Below are 25394 nucleotides of genomic sequence, written 5' to 3'. Positions count from 1 at the left end.
ATATACACATATAGATGGCTTTATTGCACGAAAAGAAGTATCTAGACTAGGGTTTGGACCATCCAATGTTCGTGCTAATAAAGACTATACATACCAAAATTATAGAACTTTCCACGAATATTTATACATGAATAATATGATAGCTAGGGTTAGTTTGTTTTGGGCAATCGGCTAGGCTGAGGTTTTTGAAAGAAAGTTTGATCAAGCTTTTATGTGATTATATAAGTTAATTTCGATTTATAGGGTGTTTGCTAAGCTTATTTATAAACTTATAAATGCAAATGTATAATATTGAAATAACAAAACATAACATATTTATTTTTCAAAATTAATTTTTACTTTTAAGATCGGTTTGATTTTTTGGGTTTTCCATGGTATCCTCCTACCGATAGCTAGAGGACAAACCCTTGTCCCAACAGTTAGCGCACTTAACAACAGAGGAATGACCAAATGGTTTGCTCCATTCACTTGGGTGTGATTTTATTTTTTTTTATCGTATGCTATTGGATTTTATTTTAGACTTTATATAATGTCTTAGTCAGACACTTTCTTTAGTTGATTTCTACTTTTACCTTGTATTATTAAATTTAATACTATTAAAAATTAAATTTTAATCAAAATTAGCAGAACAAATAAATTGAAGATTAAATGCTAAAAATAATTATAAGCCTAATTAACAATGATATTGCCAGGACACATGATGCAGCTTAAATGGACCTCAGTGGGTGCTGATTTGTACAACCTTATCATAATATCAAGATTCCAAATATAACTATATAGTTTATATACAGTTTTATGATATAGTACTAGTTTTCAAGATGAAGCCCTAAGTTTTGCTGGTAATGTCATTTAATAATATTAATATAAGATCTTTTTGGTGCATATATAAGGTGCTTGAGGTACAAAAGCATGCAGCACTTGATGAGGGCATGCATAAGTATACATGCTTCCAAATGTATGCAATAAATCAATGCAAATTATGTTGCAAATTGAGATTCATCTTCAGATTGTTTTCGTAACATGTTAATGATTACATATTTACATGAATAAAATTATATTCCATATTAATTATACAGTAAAAAAAACGAAAATGTTAAAGGTTGTCGGCCTTCATGGGAGAATTAGAGGAATGTTAAAAAAAGGTTTTAATATTTAAATCGTCATGTAATGAAGTACTTTATTTTAATTGGGTGGCAAATCTAATAAAAAGTGACATGCTTTTCTTTTTCTTTGATAGATAACTGAAGATAAATGGAGTATTATTGTTCTTGATCTAGAATGTCTAGAATTTTGAAAAAGATGAACTATTTTGTGTGAGATCCATGAGGTAAATAGTAAATATGTTGTACATTATGTTCAAGTGACACTGAACTTTTACTATATGTTTCTCTCTCCGTCCGTGAAATGTTGTCCAGTTTTTCCATTTCGGTCCGTCCGCGAAATGTTCTCTCCACTTTGCTTTTTTTTGTTTTTCATTTTTAGTAAATGGTCCCCACATTCCACTAACTCATTACACTAATATTCTATTATAAAACTAATATATAAATGTGAGACCTACATTCCACTAACTTTTCTTTACATTTCTTAAAACTCGTGCCGAGTCAAACATGGACAACATTTTGCAGACGAGGGAGTAGTAAATTAATATAAATTTATATTAGTAAAAATAAAAGACATGTATGTCCAAACGTTATTAATTGGTTTGATGGACCACATTTCCAATTGGTTATTAAAAGTTATTGACCAATGAACGTGCAAATGGGGTCTCCAGTTTTCAAGTAACCGTGAAATAAAGGTGGCTCCTTATCCCAAATTTAATTAAATTACTTGAAAAAAGAAAAAAACATTAGCCTATGCCTATCTATATATTTAGGGATGTCAATCGGGCTGGCCTGTCGGGTTGCGGGTCAATCGGGTGCGGGCTAATCGGGTTGTGATTTATTTCGGGTTATAAAAACTCAGCCCTAACCCTAAAAGCTCAGGTTTCGGGCTAGCCCAGCAGGTTAATCGGGTTGCTATCGATAATATTAACATGCGATCAATCCAATAAATAATGATTAAAATTACTAATATTCATACAATGTAAAACATTTAATTATGATATATTTGAGATATATGCTTACACTCAATCATAAACATGATCAAATACTAATATTTGAGATATTTCGTAGAATTTTAATGCATGTTTTAGAAATTTAAATATTTTTTTTGTGAATTTGAAGTTTTTAATTTATTTATCAATTATTATATTAATAAAAATTCAATATATAATTTGTATATTTAATGTAAAATTGAAAGTTATTTTTTTAGTTAATATTAATCAATGAAATGTCGAATTAGGAGTAAAAAAATAGAATAATAGAAATTTTACCGGGTTTTCGGGCCAGCCCATCGGGTTTTCGGGTCTGGCCCTAATGGGTTGCGGGTTAATCGGGTGCGGGCTAATCGGGTTTTGATTTTATCGGGCTAGAAATTTCCAACTCTAACCCTATAAATTTGGCAGGCTATTCGGGCCAGCCCACGGGTTACGGGCTACATTGACATCCCTATATATATTCTACTCCCTCTAAGCTAATTTGCTTTTGGCTCGACTAATCTATGTAAACTTTATTGTGTATTAACACTTGAAATTATTTTATTTATCGATTACTCACATTTATTGCAAGTGTTTACTAGACTTTCTAATATTTAAATTTTAATTTTTTTACAAATTTTATGGATGATCAAATATTTTGGGTAGTTGGTCCAGCGATTTTAATAGGCATTTAAAATGCTTTGTGGCTTTATATGTGAAACTTTTTTCTCCACCACAGAAAAAAACCAAGAATAATATCTAAAGATAATATTAATATAATAAAAATAAAAAGGGAAATCAATAATGAAGAGCCACCACCCCTTCTCGGATCATCTTCTTCCACATATATTATCACAATTATTTTGATTTTCTTTTGAAATATTGCAATAGAAGAATTTTGAGTCAGAAGTAGACGTTTCCTCGTTTTTCAGCTGTCTGTCTGTATGAATCTTCTGACACACTTTGTTTTCAATCTAAAACACACATCTTTGTCAGTCTGAAAAAAAGTTAGAGATTTTTTTGCAAGAATGATGAAGAAATGTAGTAACTGAAATCAAGGCCAATTTAATCCCAACACTTCTCTTCACTGTGTGTTGTGTGTGAAAATTAAGTCTTTTTTTTTTCTGAATGGCGAAGTACTTTCACGGCGATACAGAAATGCAAGGGAACGGCGACGTTTTACAAACCCTTATTCTCAACCAGCAGCACCTTCCGGCGCCGCCCTCTGCCGCCAACTCCATCTTCCTCAACCCTTCTCAGATTCACTGCAACAGCGGCGGTGTGGCGGCGCGTGAAGTGAAGCGGGGACTCTCCCTGAGCCTTTCCTCAGCGCCGGAGAGAGATAGGGTTTTCGGGGGAGAGGAGAAGGCGGCGCTGAGTTGCAAGTATTTGAAGGCGGCGCAGCAGCTTCTTGATGAGGTTGTGAATGTAAGGAAGGAGGCCGAGAAGGGTAGGGAATCAGGTAAAGAGGAGCTGAGGAATGATGCGGAGGCGGTGGCTGGAGACGGCGGGGCTGAGCTTACTACGGCGGAGAAACAAGAAATTCAGATGAAGAGAGCTAAGCTTGTTGATATGCTCCATGAGGTAACCCCGTTTTAGAAGTGCTTTATATTTTGAAGGATAAATTGTTGGATAAACCATGAAGGTCGTTCAAATTCTAGTTCGTTTTTCAATTTCTAAAATCACCTTGAAAAACTTCCAGTTTGGATTTGTTTGCAATTATTCGATGTTGAAATTTTTGATGAAATTGGATCTGATATGGTAGTCTGAAAATCATATGATGATGTTGATTTTTCGTACAGAAAACGATGGCGTTTGGTTGAAAAACGTAAAAGTAACAGTATAACATGTAGACGATTTGAATATTTGGCCATGAGATAATTGCAAACAAGTCCAAACTTTTGATAATTTTTGATGAAATTGTATTTGCATGGTAGTGGTGAAATCATGTGTGGAATTTACTGCCAGTGAGCTCAATGATGTTTATTTATAGAGAAAATAGAGTCACTTGGCTGAAAAACACCAATAATATACTACATGTAAATGATCGGATTTGTTCGCTGTGAACAAATCTAAACATCATGATATTTTCAGCTAATTTTTAAATTGTGGACGGACCATAATTTGATCAAACTTCATAATTTTAAGCTTCTTCTGAATAAAGGATTATCATCCCTTAACAATTAACCGTTTACTTCTTTCGACATAGTTATTAATTTTGAGCTTACTTGACCATCTTATCCTTCAAAAAGTACATCATACTCCATGTGTTCCATAAAGGAACAATTTTTTCATTTTTGTCCGTTCCATGAAAATATTCCATTTTCATTTTTGGGAACTTTTTTTAATAAGTTTGAGTCTCGTTCTCAACTAACAATTCTCACATGTTTTACCAATCGGCATTAAAACCTGTTCTCCAATCAGTTCTATATCTCACATGCTTTACCAATCGGGCATTAAAACCTGTGTCATTTCGAAAGTGTTTATTTTTATGGGCGGGAGGGAGTATTTTTTATCGATCTATCGTATCACCCAGAAAACTCAAAGTAAACTCCCCTTGAATAAATATTTCCAAGAAATAGAAAATGATGTAGAAAAATTGCAGGTTGAGCAAAAGTACAAGCAATACGAAGAGCAAATGCAGAAGGTGATAAGCTGGTTGGAGGAAGCAGCCGGCGTCGGATGTGCCAAAACCTACACTGCTTCGCCATTGGAAGCAATCTCAAAGCAGTTCCGCTCCCTCAAAGATGCAATAATGCAACAAATCCGACGTCGAACCACTAACTCAGGGCTCAAAATGGAGGCTTCAACCTTCCAAATCAACAATCCATGGCGACCTCAGAGAGGCTTGCCGGAGAAATCTGTCTGCGTTCTTCGCGCTTGGCTCTTCCAACACTTCCTCCACCCGTATATATACACATCCTTTCATCGTCTCACTTTCCATCTTCTCATTTCATATCATTGTTTTTTCTAAATCTGATTTTTGATTTTGCAGTTATCCTAAAGATTCGGACAAGGTCATGCTTGCCCAGCAGGCAGGACTTACTAGAAGTCAGGTGTCTAACTGGTTCATCAACGCCCGCGTTCGCCTCTGGAAGCCGATGGTGGAGGAGATGTACGCGGAGGAGATGAAGGCACAGCAGCAGACGCCCAAGAGTGAACACGAAAACGAGGGTTTGGTGGACGAAAATGCAAGTTTAACTGCCAACAACAGCAACAACAACGCGGGTTTCAGCCTCATCGGATCATCAGAAATGGACAGTGTCGCCACAGAGTGGATGAGGAGCTCAAAGAAACCGCGAAATGCTGAAGTTGTGTCGCGTTCCCCATCGATGATTGTGTCTGAAGTGGAGAACCAACACATTACTACCATAACTGGGGCGCCTGCGAATTTCTTCGGGGTGTATGATCCGGTTGTGGGGATCGAGCAGTTCCAACAACCCTATTCGAGGAACAGTGTTTCGCTCACGTTAGGGCTCCAGCACTGTGAGAACCTCTCCAACCAAAGCTTTATATCAAGCAGAAGCGTTGAGGCTTCTGCTCAAGGGAATGATTTTGTTTATTACTAGCAATATAGGGAAAAAGGAGTTGATGCATTATGATTAGTACTATTTCTTGATTGGGGGTTTGTATAGTGATTTTGTTGAGACCAATGTATTGTTGGGTGGTATAGAAGAAATAATAATGGTTGCTTTGTTTTACTTTCTTGCATGTGAATTCTTCATGCTATTTTTGTCCAATCATGGCAAACAACCATTAGAAAAACTATCTTCATAACTCTAAAACGTGCAAAACAAAGTAGTATCAAATAATTTAAATAATCCTCAGAACTCAATGCAACAAAACTATGTAGAGTAAAAATTACATGAAACGCACACCTTATCTACATGATTTCCGAATTAGTACACTGCTGTTGAATTGTTAATTGACAATCTTACAAGAAGACTGCTGCAATTCATCGAGCAAAGCCGGCCCTATCATACTCTGTTAGGAGTTAGGTCGTTTCCATCGAGCAATGCCAGCCTTCGCTTGGCAACTTTCGATCTGTAGCACCACACTTCAAATGCTTCAGTCAAGTCCGGGTAGCGAATCTGTTTATTTTCAAACCACTCTGTCAAGATTTCAGCTTGGTCTGACGATGGCAATGCGAGGATCATTGACACAAATGCTGATTCCAATGATTGCCAAAGCTCGTCGTTAGATTTCAGGAGCATGTCATTGTCGTCATCAGAAGCAAGGGAGTCAACTGAGGGCTTCACGAGTCTAACGAATGGAAGCCAGACTTTGACCATTTGAAGGCGTTTCATAGTTGGCAAAATGAGAGTTCCGTACCCTATAGCTTCCAACACTTTGACAGCGATCTCAAGAACTTTCACCTGTATATGTAGTGAACTTTCTCGACACGCTTCCTCAGCAACTTTCACTATCTTTACAGATGTCTCCACCCAGGTGAGAACAAAATCACTTGAGATTTCCAACTTTGTTACGATTTGAGAAGCCCATGATAAATCATTTAAATAGGCCTGGAACAACTCGATCTTCCCTGCTTCAGCCATTGATTCTTGGAGATCACCAACCAAAGAATCCACAAGGTTAACGAATCTCATTAGTAATTTGTTGACGCATAACTTTGCTTCCATTTTGATTTCATCGTCAGCAGTTAACAAGGGAGCGTCATCGTCCTCAGTCAGCAGGTACTCAAGCTGCTCCTGAGACGACACCTTCAGATCATTCATCGAAGACGGTGGAGACGATGTGGCAAATTGGATGGCTGATATGAATATCTTAACAACAGCCAAAGGATTGACTGGCTGCAAACGAGCAAGTACCACTTCTGCTTGGGATCCCATTCCAGGAATAACTTTCAAAATCTCTTCTTCCTCAGATTCATCCCAAGGGACTGCTTCCAAATAGCCTACACACGTGGAAACAATATGGGGGCATACCAGATGAATCGCAACTCTCAATATGCCAAGAGCATTCTTCACACTGCCTATATCTGCCACAGTCACGTCTGAGGTGATATAGAAAAGTCTAAGAATGACAATATAATGGTCAAAATCGGATTCTTCACAATAAACCTCAACACAGTTACGCGAGTCAAGAATCTGGCATGTTGGCCAACTGTCAGATAATCGGTCAGCAAAATACTTGCATTTATCTACAAGAATATGCGAATGACAGTATATCCAATCATCACGCCCTTCCTGTGTTCTAATCCTTACAACAACGTCGCTCGTAGATCTGTCACCAATCCTGCACGGCGTCCTAGATTCCTTATCCTAGAATTATCGAAACGTTGAAGCAAGAAATGATTTGCTAAGTAATTTCCAGCAAGCATGATTTTTAGCAATTTAAGCATGCAAGATAACTCACAGATAATTCCATCCACTGATATTCTAGTGAAAAACGTTGTAGCTTTTACACGTTGTAATACCTGTAGCCAAACAAGAAAAATACAGATAAATGGTTAGTAACCCACGGATGAGCATCAAAATATCAGCCTATCCCCACAAAAAACTCATAAATTCAATGGACCAGAGCGAAAAGCCCGGCAAGGAAGAAGAAAACATCTCAACATGGAAAGCAAAAAAAACCTGACTAGACAGCACAAAAAAGAGTTTCAAGATTCAAGCTTTTAATCATTGCTGAAGGATGTTTCGAAACCAAAAAAGCTTGTGGAATCAATGGAATTCAGTTGGGAGAAAACTCACAATATGAACTCTTGCCTCATCCATTTGTGTGGAGTCACAGATTTCCCCTTCATTTTTATAGATAGTCTGCACCGAGGGGAGCAATTAAGCGCACATCAAGCATATACAGTGTCTTTTTTCCAGCAACGTTAAGCGTATCCTCAAATCGGATCTCTTATCCACAAAAAACTAAACAATACAATAGATTCATCACATTCGAATCAACACATGACCAGAAAATTCGCATGCCCATGATCACACAACATCATATCACTTCAAAGCTTCACTGTTTGCCATTTCTTTACTGATAAGTGAAAATTTGTGGATAACAGATAACTAATTTTCAAAGTACAACACTGAACTCAAACTAAAAGGAACACGTAAACTTTTCCATCTCATGTAGATTCGAATTTCGAACAGTAAGCAACGGATAGAAATTTGGCAGATTAAATAAATAAATAAATCAAATAAAAGGGGGAAAAGATGCTGAGTTGAGCGAGTAGAGAGGTACTCTAGTAGTATCGAGTCGCTGAACCGAGCTTAGGGCGGGAAGTGGCGATTAGGCGTCGGCCGAAAGGGAGGCGCGACTGTGCTGCCGAGCGGTTGGGTTAGACGGCGGCTGTTGGAATCGTCATGTTTGAGCGGCGTTAGCTCGCCGTCGGACAGCTGTGTTGGGTGGTCGAACGGCAAATTATCGCCGGAGAAGAAAGGGAGTGAGAGAGTTAGGGATTTGGTTTTGTGATACCAGAAAAAATGGGGATTTCCTTTTGGATTTCGGAGGAAAATGTCTGTCAAAATTCTTTATTTTTAATAGCAATCGGTGAATACACATTATATTTCGATTTTCAGTTTTTAATTATTTAAAAATACATAACAAATTTCAAAGGTAAATTTAATGTATTGAATGTGAGAATATTAATCTAAATCAAGTCTACATTTAGCTGATGATAGATAGCAAAGAACTTCATCGGCCTTTCCATTGGATAAATAAACATAAATTTTGAAGATAGGGTTAAACTTAAATTCACTCTTTGAAGTGAATCATTACATAAGTTTTCCACTACCTCGCTTTACAAACTATTTTGCTCATTTTATTTTTCCATTCTTCTATTCATAATAAAATAAATACGATTTCATTACAGGTGTTTCCAACAGTACATAAGCTATCAAGACCGGTATTAAGAGCTCGTCCCGGTTTTCTTTTTCTCTTCCTCGTCAAGAAGTTTCAGCCATTTCAATCCAAGATCGCATCCTGCATTAGCAGCAATTTCAAATTGATTTCTTGCCATCTCAACTGGATCATACTCATCGGCTCCAGAATCGTTCCTCAGTTTTCTGTTTGAGGATGCTTTCTTCACGTTGAATTTGGTTACTGATTCAGGAAGTCGAACACCTAAAGCATTCACCACCAAAATGTTTACTAACAAGCAATAACAAAACGGAAAGATCTCCATGAACATACCACAGCACAGCGAAAGTTAAGGAGTAAACCTGCAAGGAGAAGAGATCCATAGGCTATGGCAGAAGCAGCATGACCCTAAATGAATCAAGGCAAGAAAGTTGAATAGTTATTTAACACGATAAATAATCAAAACTTTTAGGTCCAAAGACATCTTATATTCTTATAACATGAACGATTTTAACTAAGCCACTCAAAATCATTTTAGAAACTTCCACAGGAGGCAACACACTAAGATTAGACGGATAATTTTTTTAAGAACAAATAGCAGATATGTCTAAGAAGCAGACTTATAGTTGAACTACCTTTTCAGATGCTCTATGGAAACACCAAATGGCGGAGGAAATGTCCTGGCTCACACAATCACCGGTCAAGTATACAGCTCCTAAGAGATAGAGGGCACCGGGATGCAACTAGAATATCACAAATTCTAGTAAGGTTTCAAACACCATATGTAAAAGGATGAACCAAAAAATGAACTGAAAGCAGTATCACAATATATACCTGGTCAACTGCCTTCTCCAAATAATAGAAAGCTTGCTGTACGGATTGTACATAAGGGTTCTGCCAAAATATTGCAACGATGACGCTAACAAGATTCAGAAGACTGACACCATTCTTTGGAATAAGATAAGGAAAAGGAGCAAGTGTATGCAATTGAAACTACAATTCCATTTATATTTACAGACGCATTTACCACTCCTCCTAGAGAGATGTGTCTTATCAGTAGAATTAAGTTACTATAGTAGTAGAAAAGAAAATCTACCATCTCATCTACTTTTTCTCACAACTATTTGTGTCTGAAATTTTCATGTGTTTGTTTTTGGGTGGGGGGTATTTTGACCCAGTTTTGTCACGAATTGAGGTCCTGAAAAGTTGATTCGGGACTCGTGTTGCTCAGCCCCATTAAATAATATCTTTGATACCTTTCAGCAGACACTTCAACCATTCCAAGCTTAATTTTAAGTACATTTCTGAGGATTATGGTTCAACAAATTGAAGCTATAGGCTATAGCTGCTCTAGAAAATTCAAGATGAAGGCAACATGAAAATATTAGAAAAGAATTTACCAAATGAATTGATCTCTGAACATACATAGTATCAGTGTGTATAAACCAAGGCAAGACGGTCACTTTCTCATATAAGTTTGTAAAACTTCTGTCTTTTGTTTAAATTTCTAGATTTCTTAATTATGAACAGCAGTTGAGATAACAAGTAGTAAGATTTAATGGTTTATGAAGAAATCTGACCTCAGCTCTTAGGCGGCAGCCAAGATCATATTGTGCATCAGGATTGCCCATTTCAGCAGCTTCTACTAGCAATGCAGCTCCTCTGATATTAAAAGTAAATGTTAAGAAATGTAGCAAGCTCATATAACATATTTTACAAAAGGGATATTGGTCTCTAAAACCATGAACCTTGCCTAAAATTTGGTATTTTCCATGAACTTTGAAATTGGTCTATAATATCACAAACTTTGCATTTTGTTTGGTATTTCCCAAACTCACTCAAATAAGATATATTCATCAAAATCTTATTTTACGTAGGCAACCGTGATACGTTTTATGATATTTAAATCACTTTTTAAGTTCATAACATGTAGGATAAAAAGTCAAGTTGAAAACCACGTTGATTTAATTATGTCAAGCATGATAAAAAAGCCTCGTAAGTTAGTCAAATATAGTAATAGACCGTGGGAAATACCAAACAAAGTGCAAAGTTTGTGATATTATATACCAATTTCAAAGTTTGTGGGAAATACCAAATTTTAGACAAAGTTTATGGTTTTAGGGACCAATTTCCCTTTATAAAATTTAGTACTACTTGTGTAATATCATGGCTAAGGCACAATTTAAGTTAAAACAACCATTCAAGTAGCTGAGAATTGAGTGAAGTGACAAAAGAAAAGGGAAAAAAAGTCATAATTTATGGGTAAAAGTGGTTTAAATGTAAGGAGAAGCAAACTAGAGTTTTTGAGACACAGCTGATTAAGCAATATCACATTCCTTAAATGCAGGACCTCCCACAGAGATAGTGGCAAAAGAAATGGTCTTACACAGCTTTACTTGCACCAGGGCAGAACTGGTATTTGAGATGCATTTTAGATAGCCAATATCTAGCATGAGTGCTTGAGTTGTCGGCTTCAAGAGCCAATTCAAAATTTTGCTTTGCTGCCTGACAACAAGAACCAGAAAAAGTGGTTTAGATAAAGGAAGATTTAATTTGACATACAAATGAAACATGTGATCAATTATAGTGCATCATAACTATAGAATAGCTATAGAGACAGATAGAGAACCAATGAGATAATGTTCACCAGTCTAAACTCTAAACCATCTAAAATTTGGAAAATGAATTGATAATACTCCAATACTTAAGAAACTCCACAAAATAGAATCATGAAAAACATGACTAAAGATGTAATCTACCTTAGATACATCAACATATGCAAGTTCACAAAATTAAACTCATAGATACATCAGCACAAGCAAATTCACAATATTAAAAACTACTCCCTCCGTCCGCCAGCCATTAGGAGTCTCATTTCTTGGCGGCACGGGTTTAAGATATGTTAAGAAAAGTGGGTGGAAAAAGTTAGTGGAATAGGGGTTCCACCAGTGTTGTCAAAATGTCGTTCGGGTCTCTCGGGTCGCTCGGGTCGCCTGGGTCGAGACCATCACCGCCCCAACATGGGTGGGTTGATCGAGATACAGGGTCGCCGTTGGGTCGAGTGGGTCGCCGTTGGGTCGCCCTAAACATATGCTATCTCTGATTTTCTCAAATCTCTCACATGTTTTCTGACTCTATGAATCACAATTCTCTATATATATGCATGCACCACATCAAACTTTTCAAACCTACTTTCTACACTTTAGAATTCGGCCTCTTCACTCCTAAACAAATAAACAATTCAAAGATCTTTTGCTGACACCCTTCATATATTCCTTTGTTTTGATATTTTCAGACAATGGTATCAATTATTTATTGTGTTATGACTTATGAATTGTTTTGATATTTTGATCATTTTTATTTTCCACTTTATCTCTATTCACATGAATTGCGTCTACATTTATATTATTTGATATATTATAAGCATTAGAGCAATATATTTATTTTATTTAATATTAAAAGGCAAAACAATTAGCCTAGATTTGTGGGTCTCTCGACCCAGTCGACTCGTCGACCCGCGACCCGAATTTTTACCTTATCGACCCGATGCGCCCCGCGACCCTAACAACACTGGGTTCCACTTGTATATATTAGTTTTAAATGAAATGTGAGTGGAATGAGTTAGTGGAAGGTGGGACCCTATCACCATTTATGGTAAAAGTGAACCGGGACTCCAATTCGCGGACGGAGGGAGTAATAAACAACACATCAGGTTTCTTTAACAAAAACACCGGTCATCCTAAAGAGAAACATGATTGTATTATGAGACAGAGGTAGTATTACTACTACCACAACCAGAAGATCACCATGATATAATATTAGTACCATAAGCAGACATTTATCAACACAATTACACCACACTACGACATTAACCTAGCTTAAGGTGAGCAATGAACTAGAAAGCACATCCATAGCCCCATTGTCCTTATACAAATGTTTTAACAAATGCAACACAAATAACACGCTCTTAACAAAATGAGATTACCAATTCAGATCGTGTTATTTTCATTCAAGCATGAAAATTACCCTAAGCAAAGGGAGGAGACGCTGATCACCACGCTCACAATAGTCAATAACTCTGTCAACTTCCTGCAAGGCACTATATCCTTTGGCTATGAGCTCCATTGCCTTCTTAGACCTACTATGCATTCCTCTCTGCAAAAATATCAAAGAGAAGCTTGGTCAATATACAACAAATAAATAACCAAGAACATAATCAAATTTCATAGAATTAAATTATGAGAAAGAACTCACCCACAAATTGAATTGGGGAGAAACAGTAACTGCAGAGAGTTGCCTATAAGCCGGTTTCCAACATAATACTTTGAACATTTTCACCTATTGCAAAACCAGCCAACCAGGTATGAGCAATGCACATAAGAAAACCTTTCTCACCAACTAAAATAGAAAGACATGCCTGATTTACGCATAGGCAAAGGGTATCTTCTGACATTACGTATATAAGAACCAAACAAAAAATTATCACGACATACGAGTAATGCTTTTTATATTACTTCAGTTCAGTATATTTCCTAAAAACATAACTGCGTGTTCATATTATGGGAGGATCATATAATCTAGGTTGGAGTAAATTACTGCTGGCCCTTTCACATTTCTACTAGATCTCTAACTAATATAATGTCGCAGACATTTAAGTTGGAATACAGAATTGCAATTCTCCGTTTGTAAGCAAGAGAGATTGGAATAGAATTCAATTCTAGTTAGAAAATCTAAATGAGAATCAGATAACAGCCAAAACTGAAAACCAAAATGAAAATTGTATTCACATAAACGAATAATCAGCTAATAGCATAAATGCGAATGAGAGAAATAGAGTTTCATAAGAGCTAATTTAAGTCAAAAGTCAAATCAGTGGCGCCTAATCCAGGGGCATTTATGTCATTCCAAATGTTAGGTATTGAAACAGATATAGTATGAAACTGAAAGGAAAACCGAAAAACAAAATCAAAACCACCTTCCCGGGTTGCATTAAATCCTCAAATTTGATATCTTATCCACAAAAAACTACGATCCACTAGATTCACTAGATTCATCACATTCCAATCAACAAATGACCAGAAAATTGGCATTCCCGCTATCACACAACATCATATCACTTCACAGCTTCACTGTTTGCTACTATTTCTCAACTGATAAGTGGAAATTTGTGCATAACAGATAACTAATTACCAAAAGTACAATACTAAACTCAAGCTAAAAAGCACATATAACCTTTCCATCAAATGTAGATTCGAGCAGTAAACAACGGATTGAAATTTGGCAGATAAAATAAATAAATAAATAAATCAAATAAAAGGGGGAAAAGATGCTGAGTTGAGCGAGTCGGTAGGTACTCTAGTAGTATCGAGTCGCTGGACCGAGCTGAGGGCGAGCGGTTAGGCGTCGGCCGAAAGGGAGGCGCAAATTCTCGCCAGAGAAGAAAGGGAGTGAGAGAGTTAGGGATTTGGTTTTGTGATACCAGAAAAAATGGGGATTTCCTTTTGGATTTCGGAGGAAAATGTCTGTCAAAATTCTTTATTTTTAAAAGATTAATAGCAATCGGTAAATACACATTATATTTCGATTTTCAGTTTTTAATTATTTAAAAATACATAACAATTTTCAAAGGTAAATTCAAGTCTACATTTAGCTGGTGATAGCAAAGAACTTCATCGGCTTTTTCATTGGATAAATAAACATAAATTTTAAAGGTCGGGTTAAATTCACTCTTTGAAGTGAATCGTTACATAAGTTTTCCACTACAGAATTCAATTTTGGTTAGAAAGTCTAAATGAGATTGGAATACAGAATTCAATTCTAGTTAAACAGTCTAAATGAGAATCAGAAATCAGCTAAAACTGAAAACCAAATGAAAATTGTATTCACATAAACGAATAATCAGATAATAGTATAAATGCGAATGAGAGAAATACAGTTTCAAGACAGACGGCGGCGGCGTAGAGCAGACACGGCTGAGACGGCGGCGAGCTGAGAGTTTCTGAATTTGGGGGTTTTCGAAAGAGCTAATTTAAGTCAAGAGTCAAAATTAACCCAGGGTATTTCAGTCATTCCAAAATTAGGTATTGATGCAGATAGATATTAAACCGAAAAACAAAATCAAAACCGCCTTCCCGGGTTGCATTATTCATTTGATTTTGGCAGAATCGAGGATTTTTTTTTTTGGAAATTATATTAAATTCCTTTATCGTCGTCGAGTTCAGCTTGCTCAATTCACCGCCACTGTTCGATTTTGCGATTCTTCTTCATCAATGGGGGCGGCGGAGAAGATTTGGAACGCGACGGAAGTGGCGGGGACGCATAGCTCAGACATTCCGTCGTCCTCTCGCGCCATCGACCACTCCCTCTCTCTACCGGAAATGAAGCCTCGCATCGTGTCAGTATTTTTGGCTCTTCCTTGCATTTATGTTTTTCTTTGTTGCATCCGTTTTGGAATGAGCTCAACGCGGAGGTTTTGGTGTGTGTTATAGCTGTAAGAACGCCGTATGCTGCATTAGCTTCATGTATTTGTAGCTCAAGTTTGAGAACATTGTTGCTTTGTTTGTATTGTTGAATGATTGTGTGATTGAGCTGCAGAGAGGCGCTAGTTAATGACTAAATTTATACGCTGTTATCTTTCATCTTTTGATTATGTGTTACTTCGTCGACTGTAGTCATCATAATTTATAAATATGAACCAAGACACCATAGTGTGTGGTTGGAATGAAGAAAAGATTGATATATGAGAAAATATTCAAGACTACAATTATAGTCTATTCAAGAAAGGAAGAAATCAATCTAAATCAACCAAAGATTATAGAGTCGAAAGATGTGAGTTATCATTTTATTTAACTGTTATCTGGTTGTGAATCTTGTGATTCATTTCACTTACCCTTTTGAGTGAATGGTTCTTGGCAGGGAGCTTTTCAGAGATTTATTCAAACAATGGTCGAATTTGGATGAGTCGGATTTCTCCCTTGAAACAGTATCTGGCGGCATCACAAATCTGTGTGCGTATCTTTTTCTCTTCCAATAACAATGTTTACTCTTCTTAGTGGAGCTTGAAGAGTTAGGTATTTCACAAGTACATGTGTAGTTGAAGAAATCTCATCGAGCTGCTTCTTTTGGAAAATGGTGTCTTAAAAAGAATCTTGAATTTTCTTCTGTTTCGACAGTGCTCAAGGTGTCTGTCAGAGAAAAAGATGGAAATTCTGTTAGTACGACAGTCAGATTATATGGTCCAAATACTGAATATGTTATTGATCACCGAAGGGAACTGCAGGTACGCTATGGTATTTCTGAAAAAAGATATTTTCGTTAATTACTTCACTAAACTTGCAATGACTAGAATGAGTGAAACCGCACATTATCGTCCTCCTTTACTTAAAACCTACTGTGTATAATTCCTTTCCATTTTAGTTAAGTCAAATTATATATGAATCCTCATATTATCTTTAGGCTATCCCATACCTCTCGGCTACTGGATTTGGTGCCAAGTTACTAGGTGTTTTTGGGAATGGAATGGTGCAATCGTTTATTGATGCACGTACACTTACTCCATCAGGTAAGCACCTTGGACCACCCATCTATCAGAAATAGGCATTACCTCTCTTGGATAAATCTTCTCCTTTTGATGGTGTTCTTTCACTCCAGGTTAACACTAACCTTCTCTTTTTAGATATGCGAAAACCAGAGCTTGTAGTAGAAATTGCTAAACAGCTGCGAAGATTCCATGAGGTGGAAATTCCCGGTTCTAAAGAACCCCAACTGTGGAATGACATCTCCAAGTTCTTTTCAAGAGGTAATATATGATTATCTTTCTAGTAAAATGTAGCTCTAGTTTCCTATTCTTAACGATGGTAATCGAGAGACTTGAAAAGGCGATGCATATTAGAAGCTTTTGAGAGAAGAGAATTGTATATCTTCATTGATTAGCTCTCGGTTCTCTCCCCAATTTATAGGGAGATTGTACAATGTAAATAAGGTAATAGATCAATCTAATTCTAGACTATGTATTACACATTTATTTCATATCAATCAAATATATTCTCCTCTAATCATGCTTGATTTGGTACGCTTGATTTGTTACTTTTGACACTCCCCCTCAAGTTGAGCAAGGGTATCTCCAATGCTTAACTTGGTCAACACTTCTTTGAACAAACTTGGGTTAACAGCTTTGGTGAGTATGTCTGCCAATTGTTCTTCTGAGCGGATGAACGGGAATTCAATGATGCCTCCGTCTAGTTTCTCTTTGATGAAATGTCGATCAACTTCCACATGTTTTGTTCTATCGTGTTGGACTGGATTTTCTGAGATGCTAATGGCAGCTTTGTTGTCACAGAACAACTGACTCTTCCGAGTAGGTGGGAAGCCAATTTCTGTGAGCAGTCTCCTGAGCCACAGGATTTCCATGAGTCCACTCTTCATTCCTCGGAACTCTGCCTCGGCACTAGATAGAGCTACAACCTTCTGTTTCTTACTCCTCCAAGTAACCAAATTTCCCCCTATGAAAGTAAAGTAGCCTCCAGTAGATTTTCTATCCACCGGGTTGCTTGCCCAGTCAGCATCGGTGTATCCATCAATCTCCAAGTCTTCTCTCTTTGCTAGGAACACCCTATATCCTACAGTTCCTTTTAAATACCGCACGATCCTCAATGCAGCTTCCATGTGACTCGCTTGAGGTAGGTGCATGAACTGACTTACAATACCCACGGCGTATGCAATGTCGGGTCTGGTGTGTGAGAGATAGATAAGTTTTCCGACAAGCCGTTGATATCTCTCTCTGTCAGCGAGCTCTGCTCCTTCCTCTATCTTCAGACCATGGTTAGGGACCATTGGAGTGTCTGCGGGCTTACATTCAAGGAGACCTGTTTCCGCCAATAGATCTAGAACATATTTTTTCTGCCTTAGGAATATTCCGTGTTTAGATCGCAACACTTCTATCCCCAAGAAGTATTTTAGTGCTCCTAAATCTTTCATCGCGAATTCTTTGAACAAATTCTCCTTCAACCTCTGGATCTCTTCTATGTCATCTCCTGTGATAATCATATCATCAACGTAGATAAGCAGACAAGTTACCTTGTTGTCTCTTCTTTTTGTGAAGAGTGTGTGATCAGACTGACTTTGTTGAAATCCATGCTTGAGCATGGCTTGGCAGAACCTGCCGAACCAGACCCGTGGGGACTGTTTCAACCCATACAAGGTCTTCCGCAGCCGACATATCTCTCCATCTCCAAATTCTCCAGAAAAACCTGGTGGAACCTCCATGTATACTTCCTTGTTCTCTTCCAGTTCTCCATGGAGGAAGGCGTTAGTCACATCAAACTGGTGTAGATTCCAGTCTTTGCATGCCGCAACAGATAGCAGTGTTCGCACAGTCTCCATTTTAGCCACAGGAGAGAATGTCTCTTCATAATCTACCCCATATACTTGGGTGTATCCTTTTGCCACGAGTCTCGCCTTGTATCTCTCGATTGAACCATCTGCTCTTCTTTTTATGGTGAATATCCACCGGCATCCAACTGGTTTTTTTCCTTTGGGCAGCGTACATTTCTCCCATGTGCCATTCTTGACTAGAGCGTCTATTTCTTTCTTCATAGCTTCTCTCCAGTGTTTGTGTTTGCTTGCCTCCTCAAATGATTGTGGGATGTCTTCTTCCTCATATAAAGCCATCTCGAAGGCCCGGGCCATTTCTGATAAGTGACCCTGCGCAATATTGGAAACTGCGTATTTTGCCTTTCTCCCTTTCCAATCTGGTGAGTATCGTCTAGGAGGTACCCCTCTTGTTCTCCGTGGGGGCAGTTCGTATGGATCATGTATGTCTCCACTAGTTTCACGGTCGTCACTGTTCCTGTCAAGATTAGTATCAACATCTGAACTGATTACCTCGGGAATCGAAGGCGGGGTTGATGGTCGGGTAGTGTCACTTTGTTCCTCATTTTGTATTACAAGACTTGACGGCCCGGCGGTGTTGCTAGCTTCCTCAGTTGGACCAACGTCTGAGACAGGACTTGGTTGTGGTTCTCCCCCTATCTGTGGTTCCCTCGTCTGAGGTTCTCCCCCTATCTGTGGTTCCTTTGTCTGAGGCTCTCCCCCTAACTGGTTATTTTGGATACTTGGCAGCCAATCTAGGAGGTCGTTGTGAGGACTATGGTCTGAAGGTTGTGTCTCCCCCTGACTGCTAGATTGGGTGTAGAAATATTCCCCTTCCACAAAATCGCAATTCATGGTGGTGTGTATCCTACGGGTTTTTGGGTCATAGCATCTATAGCCTTTCTGATTTTTACCGTAGCCAAGGAATACACATTTAAGGGCACAAGGGTCGAATTTGGAACGGTCTTGCTTGGGAATATGAACAAAGACCGAGCACCCGAACACTCTAGGTTCAAGAGATAGGGATGATGGGATTTCAAAATGTTGGGAAAGGGTATCGAGGGGCGTTTTAAAGTTGAGTATTCCGGTTGGAAGACGGTTTATGAGGTATACGGCAGTGGCGACAGCTTCGGGCCAGAAGGATTTTGGTATTTTGGACTCAATTAAAAGAGCTCGTGTGATTTCTAAGATGTAACGGTTTTTCCGTTCCGCAACCCCATTTTGTTCTGGAGTGTAAGCGCATGAGGTTTGGTGGACTAGCCCTGTATTCCTAAAAAATTCTTGCATTTTATGATTGACAAATTCCCCCCCATTATCGGATCTAAGGATCTGGATGGTGTGTTTATATTGGGTTTGAATAAGGTTATAGAAGTCTACAAACTTATCAAACACGTCATGTTTATTTTTTAAGAAATAAATCCAGGTCATGCGGGAGTAGTCATCAACAAAGAGCACAAAATACCGAAAACCTTGTCCCCCCGGGATAGGAGCGGGACCCCAAACATCCGAATGTATTAAAGCAAAAGGAGATTTTACTCTCGTATTGTTCAATTTGAATGAATGTCTATGGTTCTTAGCCAACACACAAGTATCACAATGAAAGGACTTCAAGGATTTAGCTAATTCAGGAAAAAGAAGACGAAAGTATCCCAAAGATGGGTGACCTAACCGACGGTGCCAAAGCCAAGCCTGTCTGTCTGTCTGTCGGTCCGGGAGTCAGCATCATTGCAGCACTCTGTTGGGCTATCTCGTCCACATAGTACAGTCCGTCTCGCTCAGTGCCACGCCCAACTATCGTCCCCGTCTTGATATCCTGTAGCATGCAGAAGCGGGGTTGCATCAGTAATTTGCAGTTCAGTTCTCTAGTCACGTGACTTATTGATAACAGTTTGTGTGATAAAGACGGAACAAAAAGACAATTAGAGAGGCATAGAGTCGGCGAGATATTGATTGTGCCTGCCCCCATAACTTGTGCTAGGTCCCCACTAGCAGTTTGGACATAGGATTTTTTTGATTTGGATATGGACACAAAATCTGAGGCTTCAAATGATATCGTGTCTGTTGCCCCACAGTCGAAAATCCATTGAGGGTCTTTTGGGCCGAAAACAGATGTAGAAGAACAGGCTAAGGCGTCAAAGGAGTTCCGGCAGGATATGGTTGGCTGATAGTTGACTTGTTCGGAAAGTTGGGGTGCAATTTGCAAAGTTTTTGCAAGTGGGGGGTCAGTTTGGATTTTTTTCGGAAGTTTGGGGGTGTTTTTTGTGTTTTTCTTTCGGTGGGGGTGAAACTGAGATTTTCGGGACTTTAGGGGTGTAATTGGATAGATAACTTTTGGGTGGGGTTTAATTTGGAGTATCTGGGATTTAGTCAATTTGGGATTTTCCTTAGCCGCCTCCCTCAATTCTGCCATGGTGCCCTCGATCGGAGCTGCCCCTTCGCTGTGTGCCCCTTCGCCGCCGCTACCAGCGCCGTCGCTACTGCCCTCAATCGCGCGCCCTCCGGCAGTCGCTCCCACTGGATCGGAGTGGTCTCTAACGCTGACTTCCTGAAGATATCGCTGCCGTTGCTGGATCGACATGGATCCACGGCTGCTGTCTCCGTCAGCAGCAACTGCTGTCCAGCAACGAAGACCTCCGGCATTGCAGACGCTGCTCCCACTGCAGCGCCGCCTCCGACGAGCTTCACGTTGCTGCCATGGCTGGATTAACAAGGATCCATGGCTGCCATTTTCGTTAGCGCCGCCACTGCTGCCGCCCGCCGGAGGATCGGTGTTGGTGGAGTGGTGATGTGCGGCGGCCGCTGTGGCTCTCCCGCCTCCTCGGCCTCCGTCGTTTCGGCCTCCACTCCGGGTTTGCCTTGCCCTCTGCCATTTCACAAATTCTGCAAATTGTGCAGCAAGATATGTGTTTGAAGTCATATTGGATAGTTGGATGTTTTTTATGGGTTTGGTTATGGTTTTGTCAAATTTTGACATCTTGGTGGTTTTGGGAAGGATCGGGAAAGGTATGCCCAGGACAATGATGAATCTGTTATGAGTCCCGAACCTGCTCTGATACCATCTTAACGATGGTAATCGAGAGACTTGAAAAGGCGATGCATATTAGAAGCTTTTGAGAGAAGAGAATTGTATATCTTCATTGATTAGCTCTCGGTTCTCTCCCCAATTTATAGGGAGATTGTACAATGTAAATAAGGTAATAGATCAATCTAATTCTAGACTATGTATTACACATTTATTTCATATCAATCAAATATATTCTCCTCTAATCATGCTTGATTTGGTACGCTTGATTTGTTACTTTTGACACCTATAGCCTGATTCTAGTTTCGTCTTGACTGTTTGTTTGGCTTCACCTTTTTTTATTTTCATCATCGTGCATGCAGCATTGACCCTCAAGTTTGATGAGAGCGAGAAGCAAAAGAAGTATGAGATGGTTTCGTTTGAAGAAATTAATCAAGAAATCAATGGCCTCAAGGTGGTCTTTCGAAAAAATCATGATAGATGCTATCTTAAGCTCATCTTGTTAGAATCTAAAAGTATCTTAAAAGTCCTGGTATTTTCATAGTATTACTTACTTTTAAAACAGAGAAAGCAGCTACTTGATTTCATTTCAAAGTTTATTGCTTGAAGCCTTGTAATTGAATAACAAGGTATACTTTGTATATCTGTTGTCTTCTTTTTATTTGAAAATTCAGTTTATCTTCCATATAGTTTTGTAAGATCAAAGATGTGCTATGTATGTCTACTGTCTTTCTTTTATTATAAAATTCAGTTATGTTCCAAATAGTTTTGTAACTTTATTTGTTTGGTAACTCTGGAATTTCTTTTGCATCGTTGTGAATAGAAGAATAAACCGAATGTGATGAAGTGTTGTTTGCTAGTGATATCTCCATTTTTTATTTTCCAAATCAGTAGTAGCCAAATGCAAGGAAGGTGTCTTGTTCTTGGTTTAAATTTCACTTTGGTCAAAAACACTATTTTATTCATAAACTTAATATGTTTTTCGTACAGGAAATGACAGATCGTTTTGATGCTCCCGTCGTATATTGTCACAATGATCTGCTTTCTGGGAATCTGATGCTTAATGACAATGACGGTAACATACAATGCATAAATTTCTATATGAATTAGTCTCTCTCTTGCTTGCTTGCTAGCTAGATTTCTGTATATGGGTATGTTTTGAAAATCTTTGGGCAGTGTTTTAGATTATCCTTCTCTATTTAAACATAGGTGAGTACTGTGGTGCAAAAAATACAAGAATGATTTGTACAACCTTAAGTCATTTGTGCTTGTCAAGTCATAGGTTTTGTTTATATACATTAATGGTGCATAAAGATCTCGAGATTGAAAAATAAAATAAAACTGGGAATTTTTGCTACCATATGGTAATTCATTTCTCAGTGAAGCTGTGAAAACTCCAGGAAATGAAAACTCTTTCCTGGACTTTTTTTTTGAGGAAATTTCTTGGACAGTATGTAAGCTATTATCAGCTACTTTTATCATATCCCTTGGCATTATTTCTTCTTGACCTCCCATGTATCCTTGAAAATTTTCAGGTAAACTCTACTTCATCGACTTTGAGTATGGATCATACAATTACAGAGGCTTTGACATTGGAAATCACTTCAATGAATATGCTGGCTACGACTGTGATTACAATTTGTATGTTCTGTCCTCACTAAACAACAAGATAAGGCCTAAGAGTCACTTTTCTCTTTTTAGGCTGATAAAGATACAAAGTTTTACTGTTGAAATTTTTTTTGTCTCAGATACCCAAGGCAAGACGAACAATTCTTCTTCTTCAGGAACTATCTAAGCCCTGATAGACCACATGAGGTACATGAAAACTTGTAATACATTGTATTCATACCATGTAGAACAAGAACGTCATGAGACTTGAATGATCTCCAGTTTATTTTTATATATTTTTCTCTCTGCCTTCTTGGGAATGAACATATCATCTTGAGTGAATTTGCACGTGAATTGTACTTATTCAACCTTGCTTATTGGGACAATGAGCTCAATATGAGCATGATGACTTATGCATGACTTCCCAAGTTCATAATCTAATAGCAAAATATGGCGAAAAAGCTTCAGGTGTCCAAGGAGGCGATTTCTGCTCTTTACGCAGAAACAAATCTTTACATGCTAGCTTCACACCTATACTGGGCACTGTGGGCTTTAATCCAGGTACTGATAATTCTCATATGCACTTATCAATTCGAATGAGTACAGTAATTGGTATGACAATTTCGCCTTGTTTCTGACAGGCAAAAATGTCTCCTATCGATTTTGACTATCTGAGTTACTTCTTCCTATGCTACAACGAATACAAGAAGCAGAAGGAGAAGTGCTTTTCGCTGGCACACTCGTATTTTCAAAGTCGCTAAATGACTAAATCTACTGTGCAGCATGTTGCCATGTACGGATGTCGTTGTAAAAATTTTGGTTGCGGATACTGTTCTACTTGGATGAATAAAGGTATGCTTGTGTGAAGAAAAGATGCACGAAACGACTCCATTGCACCAATGACCGATTTTGTTACGAAAAAGGGGCTGCTGCTTATTAATCCCAGTGATGTTTTCTGTGTTACTAGTTATTCTGGTGTTTCTTCAACGATTTTTTTTTTCATTTTTTTAAAGGTGTGCAGTAGGCAAATGATTATTGTTTTATTCATTAGGTGAGTTCTGATTTTTTAATTTCACAATTTTGAATATGTTGCGAATTCTTTTACAAATGGCAATATAGAGTAAGATATGTAGGTATGTGACGATGAATGGTGACTAGACTTCAGTATGAAATCAATACGAACATAGCTCGAATATAAAGGTGACACGATTTTGTTGATATTACATGATATGTTAAAAATATGATAAATTGAACAACTGCAAATACGGAATTAATTGCGGGCGATGGTAATTATTTTACATTTGTATTATCTAAAGTCTATCAGAATAAAATAAAAACCTAAATAGTTACTAATAAATAAAGTTGCAATAAAAGAATCAAACGGTCTACAATCACAATATCTTTTAGAAATTGTTCTTCTAGACTATCGTCACTCATGACGTCACTTCAATAACTATTAATGGAAGAGTGACACATATGTTCTTTATCCAATTAATAACGAATTAAAATCAAAATTAATTAAATTCGTAAATATTACTATGAATGTATAGATCTAGTTTCACGTTTTGGTCGTATTTTAGAACCCAATAGTCTACTGTATTGAATATTGTGATCAAGACAGTGGCTACATCATTGAAAGAGGAGGCAAATCATTAATAATTCTAGATGATCTCATGTGTTTTTCGACACTTCTTCTACGTAAAGAAACAAAGAATCAAAGATTCAAAACAAGAAAAGAATAGAAACAGTCACAAAGAAACAAAGATTCCACGTAACATAACTCATGTTTATGGCCACCGGCGCTTACTTTGATTCTAAAGCACAATTTCAACTTTGCAACCTTAATTTTGTCCATTTTTTTGTAAAACTAGTCTAAACTCATTAACTTATCTTACATAGTCTATCTTACCATTTTTTCCTCATATATTTATATGTGTAATTTCAATTATATACTTCAACAAAACTAAATGCCCCTTCTCATACACAAATTTTTCTATTTACTGGAGTATTATTTTTTGCCTCTCTTCAAATGAAATCCTGGCTACGCTTACCGTGAATTAGTTACTAAAAATAAAGAGGGAATAATTGTAATATAAAATGAAAATGCAAAAAAAAGGGACTTGTTTATAAATTATGGGAAGTTATAGTAATCTCGATATCGGGCTAAAAAATAAGTTGTTAGAAAAACCCAAACCTAACTATCTTTGAGTTGACCTGACTTTTATTTGAGTTAATTAAAAATAGCTCACGACTTTTTAAAATAGCTAACAATGTATTTTAAGTACGAAAATTTACTTCGAAACGTACAAATTAGTACAATGCTTAATGTTATGACGTATTATTGAACAAATAAATGAATCACAATAATTTCTTGATTTATTATACATGTATAAATTAATTCTAACAATTTTGCTTTTTTACAAATAAAAATGCTCACGCCAAAGAAATTGGCTAGTAGCAAGTTCTATGGAAAAAAAAAAAGAAAAAATGCACAATACA

The 25394-nt window shown here is 37.6% G+C and overlaps 4 protein-coding genes across 6 annotated transcripts; 2 read left to right on the top strand and 2 right to left on the bottom strand.

Moving 5' to 3' along the window:
• The first annotated feature begins 2638 nt into the window (after positions 1-2638).
• On the top strand, positions 2639-5775 carry LOC121787175 (BEL1-like homeodomain protein 1). Its single transcript, XM_042185833.1, has 3 exons — positions 2639-3658; positions 4680-4981; positions 5070-5775. Exons 1-3 carry the CDS (start codon positions 3203-3205, stop codon positions 5641-5643), a joined length of 1332 nt encoding a protein of 443 aa, XP_042041767.1. The 5' UTR covers positions 2639-3202; the 3' UTR covers positions 5644-5775.
• A 98-nt stretch (positions 5776-5873) lies between these two features.
• LOC121787177 (BTB/POZ domain-containing protein At3g05675-like) lies at positions 5874-8547 on the bottom strand. 2 transcript variants are annotated; one of them, XM_042185835.1, is made up of 4 exons: positions 8279-8547; positions 7789-7956; positions 7451-7511; positions 5874-7356 (listed from the first exon to the last, which is right to left on the bottom strand). In XM_042185835.1, exons 3-4 carry the CDS (start codon positions 7460-7462, stop codon positions 6052-6054), a joined length of 1317 nt encoding a protein of 438 aa, XP_042041769.1. In that variant the 5' UTR covers positions 7463-7511; positions 7789-7956; positions 8279-8547; the 3' UTR covers positions 5874-6051. The 2 variants fall into 2 exon arrangements, with proteins under 2 accessions (XP_042041769.1, XP_042041768.1); XM_042185834.1 differs by having other exon boundaries at positions 7789-7854.
• A 227-nt stretch (positions 8548-8774) lies between these two features.
• Positions 8775-14942, bottom strand: LOC121787179. The gene is made up of 9 exons (XM_042185839.1): positions 14830-14942; positions 13151-13234; positions 12923-13051; positions 11283-11401; positions 10477-10558; positions 9731-9790; positions 9532-9639; positions 9259-9304; positions 8775-9160 (listed from the first exon to the last, which is right to left on the bottom strand). Exons 2-9 carry the CDS (start codon positions 13226-13228, stop codon positions 8946-8948), a joined length of 837 nt encoding a protein of 278 aa, XP_042041773.1. The 5' UTR covers positions 13229-13234; positions 14830-14942; the 3' UTR covers positions 8775-8945.
• An 86-nt stretch (positions 14943-15028) lies between these two features.
• LOC121787178 (probable ethanolamine kinase) lies at positions 15029-23965 on the top strand. Of its 2 annotated transcripts, none has more exons than XM_042185837.1 (11): positions 15029-15290; positions 15812-15903; positions 16069-16175; positions 16352-16457; positions 16572-16694; positions 21650-21741; positions 22278-22362; positions 22823-22928; positions 23036-23102; positions 23364-23456; positions 23537-23965. In XM_042185837.1, the coding sequence occupies exons 1-11, from the start codon at positions 15166-15168 to the stop codon at positions 23654-23656; spliced, it is 1116 nt and encodes a 371-aa protein (XP_042041771.1). In that variant the 5' UTR covers positions 15029-15165; the 3' UTR covers positions 23657-23965. The 2 variants fall into 2 exon arrangements, with proteins under 2 accessions (XP_042041771.1, XP_042041770.1); XM_042185836.1 differs by having other exon boundaries at positions 23358-23456.
• The last annotated feature ends 1429 nt before the right edge of the window (positions 23966-25394 follow it).

This window comes from Salvia splendens, chromosome 22, assembly GCF_004379255.2.
Source record: "Salvia splendens isolate huo1 chromosome 22, SspV2, whole genome shotgun sequence".
NCBI classification, from domain to species: domain Eukaryota; kingdom Viridiplantae; phylum Streptophyta; class Magnoliopsida; order Lamiales; family Lamiaceae; genus Salvia; species Salvia splendens.
The sequence above is the reverse complement of the archived record's forward strand: the minus strand, read 5'-3'. Positions and strand labels throughout refer to the sequence as shown.